Below are 11,959 nucleotides of genomic sequence, written 5' to 3' on the forward strand. Positions count from 1 at the left end.
ACGTAAAAAACAAAACATTTTATACCGTACGTATATAAAATCACTTCAAGAATAAACATGTCCCTTATTATGACTGAGCATTGAGACGTCTCGTTTATAAGGTACAAAGAAACCAATATGGCGTCCGCTGCATTGAAAATTTATTGTTTCCTGTGCAGCATCGCGAACGCATTTCTGTAGGCCGGTATTTCATTGTTCGGGCATGCTATCCTTATCTATGGCACATGTTACTTCCTGATTTCTGATCGGTGTTTCCTTTACATGTGCGTGAATGTTGAGTGAATAAAAAGTGCAAAAGTTAGGTTAACATTTTAAAGCGTTTAAAATGTCTCGGAATGGTAAACAGGTGAGGACACTTGATGAACGTATTAGGATTATTGAAGAAATTGAAAATAACCCTAGTGAAAAACGTGTGGATGCAGCTAAGCGCCTGGGCCTACCAGCCTCCACTTTGTGTTCGATTTTGGCAAAAAAAGAGGACATTCGTTTGCAAGCAAGCAAGTACGGGCCAACAAGCAAAAAACGAAAAAAAGTAGAGAGTCGACATTCAAAGAAGTTGAAGATGTGTTGTTCTAGTGGTATTAATGGTATTCCTGTTGATGGAACAATATTAAAAGAGAAAGGAAAGCAGATTGCCCTGAGGTTGGGCATTGAAAATTTCTCTGCATCAAATGGTTGGGCAGCAAGATTTAAAGAGCGTCACGGCTTAATTTACAAGAAGGTGTGTGGCGAGAGTGCTGGTGTGAGTGTTGAAACCACAACTGATTGGTTAAATAACCTTCAAAAAATTACAGACGGTTATGCACCTAAAGATATTTACAATGCTGACGAAACAGGCCTCTTTTACAACTGCCTGCCCGACAGAACATTGGCCATGAAAGGTGAAGCCTGTCACGGGGGTAAGATGTCGAAGGAAAGGTTGACTGTGTTGCTGTGTGCAAACAGTGATGGCAGCGACAAGCTTCAACCTCTTGTCATTGGAAAATCTCAGAAGCCCAGGTGCTTCAAAAACATTAAGACATTACCGGTAAAATACCATGCAAACAAAAATGCTTGGATGACTGTGGAGATTTTTACATCATTCCTGCGTACTTTGGATTGCACTATGGGAACTCGCTGCAGGAAAATAATTCTGTTTGTGGACAACTGTGCTGCACACCCTAAAGACGTCACATTTCTTCGCAATGTGAAGGTGGTCTTCTATCCTGCAAATTGTACCAGTGTATGCCAGCCTCTTGACATGGGAATTATCAAGTGTTTTAAACATGAGTACCGGAAGATGTTCGTGCGAAAAGTTGTTGGACTTCTTGATTCCAAGAGTGAAGATTCCAAGGTGGAATTAAAGCTTAACATCCTGCAAGCTATTCATTACCTAGCAGCATCATGGAAGAAGATCACTCCCATAGTGATTCAGAACTGCTTTTCCAAGTGTGGAGTTGCACAAGAAATTCCATCTAGTTCTGTGGTTGAAACCGATGATGTCGACTTTGAAGATGACTTCAAAAAACTTGATGAGAATAATGTAGGCTTTGACTCTTATGCTACTTGTGATGAAAAAGTGGTTACTTGTGGTGTCCAGAGCGTGGATGAAATGTGCGAGGCTACAGAAGCAGTACATCAGCACAGCAGTGAAGAAGAGGAAGAAGAAGCTGATTTGCCACCTGAGAAGGTTCCATCATTTGCTGAAGCGCATTGTGCACTGGAAATACTGAAGACTTTCTGCTACGCTCGCAGAATGAGTGAACAGGATCAAGATACCATGCTTCGAATGGAGGCAATGTTATTAAACGTGAGAAGAGAGAATGTAAGACAGTCAACCATAAATGACTTCTTCAAGAAGAAATAAAGTGGTTAAAAATAGTTAGTGTGAAAGTGCAATTTAAATACAGAATATTTCAAATTTTATAGTGTTATTTTTAATTAGTATTTTATTACATATAATTTTTTTTAATAGGGAGAGTAAAAGTACACATTGAGGAACTCAAGGACTAGGTGAGTTAATTTTTTGTATGTACTGTACCTGACTTGTATTTTTCGTAACTAGCCTAGGTTTCTTTGTAGGTCTATTGTGCATAGTGTAAATTGTATGAAGTAAAATTCTTCCATTTTAAATTTTTTTTTCAATTGATTAAACTTAAATGACAAGTAACTGATATATTTCTGACATTAATTTTGAGGTTGAAATATTTTTTTCAAAATCTACGAGTGAAGTCCACATCTATTGAATGTCCGCATCTACTGAATTTTTTTGTTGGTCCCCTGAAAAACGATAGATAGAGGTTTGACTGTAGTAACAAAGATACACACTCACTCACAAACTTTCGCAAACCCTAGGCAAGATGTGACAGACACACGATAGCGTGTTTAAAATTCAAGGCAAAGCCATCTATTGACCAAGTTCGGAACTAAACTGTTATTACATACCTCCGTTCATTAGTTAGCTCCCGTGAGCTCCACGAAGTGGACAGATCTCACCAAGGAGCAGGATAGGAACTTGCCATACCTTACTATGTGTATGATTGTGTGGTGGACATGGAGAAATGATTCACACTCACAGTACATTTACGACCTATGATCTTTTATAAAAATGAATTTACCCCCTTTTCACTCCATTAGGGATGGAATTTCATAGAAATATGTGGCCTACGTATAGACCAGGCTATGAGCTAGGTGTATGCCGAATTTCATCCAAATCTGGCCAGCGGTTCGGGTGTTACTGAGTAACAAACATACACACAAACTTATGCATCTATAATATTAGTGATACACAAACATATGTACATGTGTGTGTGTGTGAATATTTCAACATATACATATATACCGTATTTACCCACAGAAAGGTCACTCCTTCGTATGGGTCGCACCCTTAATTTTGGACAAAAAAATCTAACATTTTCACAGTAAGGGTCGTCCTGGAATATGAGTCGCGCCATATAACTGTCTCCAGTAGAATACAAGTGATGTCTTTATGGCCCATGTCTCAGCTTATTGCCACGTAAGTAAGAAACGGACTGATGACCTTCGTCTTTCCCCTCATCTTCCTTCATGGCCCTTCCTCACCCCTCCCCTTCACCCTAGCACCATCTAACAAAATAAATAAAAGAAAAAGAATTTTTTATTTTCTATACCCATGTTTCCCTTCCCGTCTTCCCCAAGAGAGAAAAGACTGTATGCTATTGCCTTGTCAGTTTTTTTGTCTGTTTCTTCAATAAAAACAGCATGCTTTTTACAGCAGTCATGAATGAAATGTTGCAGTAGAAATCTCACGCAAAGCAATGTTTGGACACAGCTGCGTCACAAAAGCCTGTAGAGATAGACGTGATGATTGTGTATGGTGCCAGTTCACGAGAGGGAGGGAGAACCATAAACACTTCTGCGAGGTCACATGCACTCAAACACTGTTCAATACCGCTGAGTCGAGTCCTTAAAAACAAGAGTCGAGTTTGAGTAATTGTGTTCAAAGTATTTTAGCACATACTAGTACAATAATGGATCATTACTTTAGGTTAGGTTAGCTACATTGACCAAATTGTGAAATGTGTTAAATGGATGGCTTGGTAGTCTTGTGAGTTAGTCAGGGGTACACAGTGTTGGTAAAGAAAACCATACAAATATATTTTTTTGACAGTGCAGCGAGACAATCTAATAACCGAAACAAAAAGTGTAAGCAAACAAAAGGTAAGTAGATTATTTTTCAATTTTCTTTAGCAAGTTCAATACTTAAACTAAAAATAGCTTTAAGAAAAATAATGTCTTTTGCAAAACAAACCAAAGCCGTCCTACATAATGAGCTGAGCTGAGCACCTGAGGCAGCAGCTGCAGCTGGGGCGTGCCGTGGAACATGGCCTTGGCCTGGGGCCAGGTGCCGTCCAGCAGCACCAGCGTGTAGGGCGCGCGGCGCTCCGACACGCTCGCCAGCTCCCGCACGTCGCGCGCGCACGCGGAGGGGTACACCAGCAGCGCGTGGGGCGACGCCAGGATCTCCCGCAGCTGCTCGTGTCTGCAGCACGCCCTCACGTCTCGCGTCTCCGTGTTTCATCATATACACATCCACCGTTTCAACCAAACTTCATTTACGATAATGGCAATGATTAACTAACATACTTGAATTTCCCTTCTGGCACCGCAGAACCTACCCAAAAAAATTGTTGACATAACATTCTTCAGCGAGGCAGCGTATTCGAGTCGTGGTGTCTGGTTTTGTATTTTACTGTCGTTGATGTGTTTATAATAACCTCTGATATTTAATTATTTTATTTAGAAAAGCCATTTAACTAAATTTTTTGAAGGTTTTCACATCGCTTGTTAGGATACTATTTGTGCAATCTTACGTTTCAGCATTTTACTTCATTTAAATGTTTCCGCTTGTGTGTTCATTTGCATGTTATTTTGTTTCTGGAACAGTGTGAATCGTTTTGGGGAAAGAAAATACAAAAGACAGGTACCGACATGGCAACACCAATTTTCTAAAATATTTTTAGCTGCCAAGACGTTCTGGTGCTTTCCGGATGTTTTCTTAGGATGAGAAAATCGGTGGGTGTTAGTTGCCACGGATGAGAGTAAACTTATCAGGGTTAGCACTTTCTGTTTTGTATTTAATTTTTTACAGATACCCCTTGATGTGAGAGTAAGGTATTTTGTAAGGTAATGTGTCCTTGTATGTAAAAGCTGTGTTGTGATTGGTTGGAGAGGTCACAAGGCTGCCACTTACCAGCTGCGTAGCCTCGTCAGTCGTTCAGCGGTAGCCAGGAGCGATTGTCTGCGGTCGGTGGCTCACGAAATCATTGATAATAGTAGTATGTGTTCAGAGACAATTTAACGTCTGTGGCCTGAGCCCAGCCACCATGAAACCTTCTTCCAGTGAAATATTTATAAATCTCTCTACCGCCAGCGTTGGCATTAAGGGGTCGTGGTGCAGCCTCGCATGTTGCCCCGACGGCAGTCTGTGAATTACAGTGCGACTGGACGACTAAGTCTTTATCTAGCGACAAACAGTAAATATTCTGGTGTTGGGAGACGAGCCAATCGTCTGAACTAATATGTGAAAAAGCATCGTGAACTGCGTGTATTTAAATTTTGGGAATCATTTTTTAGTGAAGAATTAAACAAATATAAGTTTCAAGAAATTCTTTTGTTTTCAATCACCATCTTAACATAGAATCAATGAACAAATTTTTAAAATTTCAAAGCATCTTTCCTATTCAGCCCCCAAACTGCATATTAAAAACAGTTTCCAGTGTTTTTTCAAGACTTGTTACTTTGGGACTGTCTTGCCGGGTCAGTTTGAAACACATCATTTACTGAAATATCACCTCTTTTTAGTTGTAACAGGGGTGAATATTATTAAAAATAACTCATAGAAACCATTAAATCAGTATGCAGTAAGTATGGAAAGATAAATTTAAATTCATTACACATTTCCTTTTTGTTAAAAATTCTTTAATCTTTAAGCTTAGGTAATTGTAACATGTGCAATGCTTGTGGAAGTCTCAGCTGACCACCACAGTCTGAAATGGAGGTGGGACTAGTACCATCATTGCTACACACAACACTCGCAAGTCTCACACGATGCTACCGCATGTTGTCAACAGAGTGCTGCAGGTGGCAATCCTGGAGTTGCAAGAAGCCTATGAGCTTGTCTTGTCGCCTATATGGTCAGTTAAAAAAAAAAGGGGGGGGGGGGAAAAAGATTGTCTGTAAAGTCTGTTTACGGACGATAATTTTACGTGATAACGTCATAAGAAAACATTGATGAAAAATTGCATACTTTTTGATTTTCAAATATTACTTACAGATTATTGCAAAATTTAATTTAAATGTTTTGTTTAAATATAATTAATAACAATTAGTTAAAAAGCCCGCCTTAACCTGTTTGACATTATAGAAGATTTTCTCGCACGGTGGTTGGCCGGTTCTTGCACGCTCTGCTCAGGCGAAACGTGACAATTTTTTGTGCGTGCAGCCGGCATTCATAGATTTATAAGACGTTATCACGTCAAAAATAATTGAGTTACTAATATTAATTTAACATGCATGGTTTTTTAAAAAAAATGATTCAACTCTGATATGAGGCCCAATGATAAATCAGCTCTGCTGCTCACGGCCGTACCTGGACAGGTTGAACTTCTTGCCGCGGAAGACGAGGCAGCGGCCGGGCGCCAACGCCTGGGCCAGCATGGGCGCCGTGCGCAGTCGGCGCCGCTGCTCCGCCGGGTGTTGCAGCAGCACCACCGTGCAGCGCGTCTGCACGGGCACCGCCGGCAGGAAGGGGCACCAGCACACCACGTTCGGACGCCTGTCACAACACTCCTCCTCTTTACATCAGTCCCGCGTTCCTTACAGAACACGTATCGACGTAAACATTGCGAGAAGGCCCGACAACGAAAACACGCTTGCGGTACAGAAAAAAATTAAAAGTAAAAGTCAAACAACCACACATTGTAATGAAATAACAGATCACTGACTGAACAACCCTGTCAGACAGACAACAGTTGCCAGGAATGGCACGAGCACTGCTATTGGCTGATCACCTCATCAGGAGTGCGAACGTGCAGACTTGCTCCGCCCCTTCCCTGAGGCGCTACACATTAAGACAGCTGTCAGCTTCAGATTCCAACTTCATGCACATTTAAGAACGACATATTTGCACCCTTGAGGGTAAACAAAGGTTGCCATTTTTAAAAGTAGAAGGTGTTGCCTTGAATTTGAAACATGCTATCGCTTGGTACGTACATCACACCGTTGTTCAAGCATCAGGCAAAAACTACTGGACCATTCTTTATGAAACTTTTTGTGTTTAAAAGCTTATGATTAGACCTAAAAATGTGTATATACTTTATCTTGCTAGAAATGAGAGCCACTTGAAAGAAATGAAATATTAGAAGGAAAACTGTGTTGAAACAAACATGGCGTCAAAGATATTTTAAATTGGTTGCTTTTATAAAGAATTGCAAATGAGGTACTATCTACTATTTTTCAAACTAAAAGTTGCACTTCAAAAGATTAATGTTCAGTTTTTCATTAAGTTATAATAGTAGCAGTGGTTTTTAAGGCACTTATTACCTAAAACTGAAAACTGTGAACTTTGCAAAAATTATTACAAGACTACAAGATTTATTGAATGTTGACCATTGACCCTTGATTGGTTTCATTTCGACTGGCTATAATTGGATACACCTATCCCTCACTTAGCACGATAATTTGTTACTAATTTTGAAGCATTAGTTTCCATAAATAGCAAGGCTAATTTATTGAATGTGTTCTAAAATTGTGTAGGAAAATATACTTTACGTAATATAAATGCATTGAATAATACTAAACTATAAATATGTCACATCATTTATTTTTTGTATGCCTCCCATCGCAACTTTGTATGACAAATATGACACAGCGTAACAAGAGATACGTGGTTATGCACTTTATCGTCAGTCGGTTGGCTGACTTGCCCGTCCGGGCGTGACCTTCAACTCACGTCGCGTACCTTTCCAAACCATCCTCTACTGACAGTGAAACCGATATTACTGTCCGGATAATTACATTTTAATTTTTAAAAAATTAAAGTGCTTATTTGCGTTTCACCATCTGGTTTACACCAATCCTGTCAGCCCAATGATTATTTTTTTTCATTGCAACATTCATTTAACAACCTTTTCCATGTGAATCATCTGTTCATTTCTGTTCCGGTTTCTAATGTCAAATATATTCTCGCTAGTATAACCAACAGCATCAGACATATAAACTATTGGTAAGAGTCCTTATTTCGTACAATTGTGCACACAGTTGACTTGCTTAAAACTAAAGTGCGACCAACAAAAGCGTGGCCCTCATGGCAATATGCACGCCGTAATATTTCTAGATTTGTCTCAAATACTTTTTTATAGATTTGTCTCAAATACTTTAACACAATACATTATGAGTGATCAAGCACGTACAGTTACCGGTAGCTGAATCAGCAGACGTTGCATTTGTTTGAGTGAATTCCCTGCCACTGGCTGGACTGAGTTCACGCCCCGGTTTGTGGCCAGGCGACAACAGTACGGCACGGCGGCATACGCGCGGACGTAAAAACATTTGGGCCTTAAGTGCTCAACTTTTTTTTGCCTGCGGAGATTTCGTGCTAACTGAAATTTACAGACGATCTATTCAAGACTGGGTCAGTAAAATTCACATCACGCTAAATGTATCAGTACAATCTGAAGACATGCTAAGTGAGGGATAGGAGTAATGGCTAATGTTGTAAAGATACAATTTTAAAATACAGTTTATTAATAAAAATATGTTAACGAGTCTTTCAGCACTCGCCAGTGATGTGTGAACATCTAAACTCAGTAACGGGCGAATTCATGTGTTCTTATGTTGCGAAGAAACTTAAAATAGGAAAATTTAACGTAGAATTCTTTAAAAAATACAGACTGTGATAAATAAACGAAAAGCATTAATATAAGAAAAAGTAATTTTTTTACTTATGCATTTTACATATTTACCGTTGCATTTTGCAATGGAATCAAATAAATTTGGTTTGATAATAAAAATCTAATCTCCGAAGCAAACAAAGCAGAGTTAAAAAATGAAGAGGGAGGAATGCAGAACTGAGGAAAAAGTTTTTTAAGCTTTGGTCTATAAAAAATCATAAACAAATCTAATCAAGTTGAGAGGGTGAATATTTTTTTTTGGGAAATTTGATTTATTTATACTAAGCATAACAAATTAAGATGCAATTGTTTCAAAAATCTTAAAATAATATAGGTGTCTGTAATGAAGTGAAAAATGGGGGAAGTTTTATTTTAATCATTCTGTGCATAAAACCAACTTAAACAAAGTGTAAATATCTGAGATGACAAAAAAAAAAAATTAATGCTAAATATGTGCATGTTTCACACAATTAAAAAATAAAAGCTATCTTATAAAATGAAGAAAAAAAAGTGTGATTTCATCAAGGAAACTCTGAACACACTAAAACGAGTTATAAAATCGGCTTAAACTGTAGCTATTCAAAATTAATAAATATTCCTTTCTACAAAAGAAGGAGGTGCAGTGGTTGAGTGGTTAGAACATTCACCACCCGCTCCATCCCCCCCCCCCCCCCTTTTTCCCAAACAACCTGGGGTTTGATTTTTGGTTGAGTCGAACCCTTATTTTCACAAGTGTCCGCCCCATTCCATCCATGCAGACCCTGACCCAGGCGGGATACTAAGTGTGTGTCGATTCTCGAAGTACTTTTTACAGCATTTCAAATATTTCAACTTTAAATACTAAAAGTTCCGTATCACATATCCAAGTCTACCTCTTGAACCAATGGCATGATCCTGAATACATTGGTCCTGTTGAACAAGATACTTGCTGTTTCAATTTAGTACATGAAAGAACCTAGATATAACAAAAATTGTGGCGTAACAATAATTTATGATTGTATTATCAGATCAAAATAAAAACCATAAATTATTTATTTTTTTTAGTTTCTAACATGAAACACTTTTTTCAGGGTTAGTACAGGAATGTCTGTAGTAGAAAATACATTAAGAATATTTTATCATTTAGGTACAGGTAAGCCTATAACATAATTTGAATGCTAACAATTATCTCTCTAATGTTTAGGTAGTTCCATTGGAATAGTTAAAATGTTAATACGTAAAAATGTAATGTATATCCTGACTCAGTGAATTTTGGTTCTTGGTTACACAATTATTAAGATATTTACTTTTGACATTAGTAGTCACGTATTTAATAGGTGTTACTTAACCTAACATATTATGTTTATAGTGAATATCATCACCATTAATCAAAGTATTTTTTTAATATATATATATATATATATATATATATATATATATATATATATATATATATATATATATATATATATATATATATATATATATATATATATATATATATATACATAGCTGCAATTGGGTACAAAGTGCCCGGTGGCAAGCATTCTCCCTACTTTCCCCTCACTCTCCTTCTGAACTGGTCCACACTCCCAGCCACCACACACTCCTCCTCCAGCCTATTCCATTCCCCTACTGTCCTCACGACCATCACATTTTTTCCCCTTTCTGTTCTCCTCCTCTCTTTGAAAACCTTCCTAGTATTTTCCTTCCTACTTCTAGGCATTCCCATTTTGACTTTTCCCCCCAGCTCTCCCCAGCTCTCCCCAGCTCTCCCCATCCTCCCACTCCACTCAGCACATGGTACATCTTGACCAATCTCTCCTTCTGTCTTCTATCCTTTAAGCTCTCCCATCTCATTCCTATCATCATCTCTGTGGTACTGCACTCCCCCTTCCCTTCTCTGTCCATTCTCCTCCACTTGCCCTTCACCCATCTAGCTGCTCTCCTCTGCACCCCCTCCAGCTCCCTCTCAAGTACTGCCGTGTATGGGTCTCACACTGCTGCGGCATACTCCAGCATGGGGCGGACCATAGTTTTATAGGCCTTGTCACGTATGCTGCTGCTTCCCCCCCTGAGCACTCGTCCCAGCATGCCCAGTGCCTGTCAAAAACTACTCACCGACAGCGATAACAAACATCCCTCATTTTCGGAGGATCGAGTGGCAAACACGACAAATCATCCCAGGCTTCAAATTCTATATTCATTTTAAAGGAATATAAAATTTTGCTTCAAATAAATCACTTCCAACAGTTCCTAAGATACTACAATCAAATATTGTAGAAGAACAATATAGGAAAGTCGCAAAAAAAAAACGGACGACACGTTGTGCAGTGCATTCTATTGGCATGTCCTGTTCCTACAACGTAAACGCATGTGGGACTATGTTATTTTAGCGATTTTTATTTCACGTTTTTTAAAAGTTTTCTTCAGTAGTTGTAATATATTATGGCTGGAAAAATTGGTTCAATGTTTGGTTGCAACAATTACGATGTTGCTAACTGTTCGAAATCGTTTATTAGATTTCCGAAGGACAAAACACTCTAAAGCCCGGGCTACATTCGCAATAGCACGCAAACAGCACAGACGCACAGAAGTTCAACATACACTATTAGATACGAGCTGCCACATTGGCAAATAGCACGCGCACAGAAAAATAGCACAGGATCGGCGCACAGAAAGTTCATTAACTTTTAACTTTTAGGTTATTTACTGTGCGCGACCCTAGTGGTAGCCAATCAGCAAACAGTTTAAGTACTACTCTAGTGGGCTTATAAAAGAACAATTGTCACGAAAGTATTTGTGCTGTTGACTTTGACGCCGACCGCCAATGCTCCTCTGTCGCATAGACCGCTATGCCTCATCAACGTCTCGCAAAAGCGTGTGCACCGAACGCGCCCGTGCGCGCAGCAAAGTGCAGTTCGTGCGACGAGGCGAACGCCATACAACGAGTGCTACACCGGCGCAAGGATCCGGCCGGGTGTGGCATATCCTTCCGCCGCACTACAACAAATTGTTATAATTATGTTTTTCCACAGGATTTTATTAAACATTATTTTTTATTAATTAATAATTAAGTCTTTGCAAAATCATGTTTCAATGTGCGATTTGTCCCGAACCTGGCCGGTTCAGTTTCCCGCGAAATTCACACGTTTCCGCGGGAGGGCTGGCGGGGGAGGGGGGTCGCGCGCGGCGACACCGGTAGTGTCCTTCGAGAGCTCAACCAGGCCGGCAGCCTGCGCGCAACGCGGAACCTTCAAACTTTGCATTCACCGACATGTAGTTTTCCATAGTGTAATTTCTTTTCAACCTTTTTGTACAGTTCCGCGGTCGGCCTAAATTTACCATGAGGTACTTAACTTAATTCAATCAGTGCTCAAGATGAGTGTTCCACGTCATACGTAAGTACTGTGGAGAGATTATGTGGTTTCACGTCGGCGCTTCACGCCCAACCTAGCCTACAGGCTATTTAGTTTTGGCCCGCACGGGGCAGCCAGCAGGCGACACGTGCTATCAGACTTAATAACGATTCAGTCCCTGGGTCACACCTAGACACCACGTAGAGTCGC

General features: G+C 39.6%; 1 protein-coding gene across 2 annotated transcripts in view; it reads right to left on the bottom strand.

The window, feature by feature from the left end:
* Positions 1–10,728, bottom strand: part of LOC134530951 (tRNA-uridine aminocarboxypropyltransferase 2) — a 32,892-nt gene extending 22,164 nt beyond the window's left edge. The window contains exons 1-3 of one of the 2 annotated variants that reach the window (XR_010074899.1): positions 10,512–10,728; positions 6,110–6,295; positions 3,805–4,000 (exon numbers count right to left, since the gene is read on the bottom strand). Coding sequence is in view for 1 of the 2 variants with exons in the window: in XM_063366315.1 (XP_063222385.1) it covers positions 3,805–4,000; positions 6,110–6,295; positions 10,512–10,597 (468 nt within the window). In the remaining variant the exon portion in view is untranslated. The remainder of the gene's footprint in view (positions 1–3,804; positions 4,001–6,109; positions 6,296–10,511) is intronic. The other variant, XM_063366315.1, reaches the window with a different exon arrangement.
* Positions 10,729–11,959: the final 1,231 nt, after the last annotated feature.

Source organism: Bacillus rossius, chromosome 1 (genome assembly GCF_032445375.1).
Source record: "Bacillus rossius redtenbacheri isolate Brsri chromosome 1, Brsri_v3, whole genome shotgun sequence".
Classification (NCBI taxonomy): Eukaryota; Metazoa; Arthropoda; class Insecta; order Phasmatodea; family Bacillidae; genus Bacillus; species Bacillus rossius.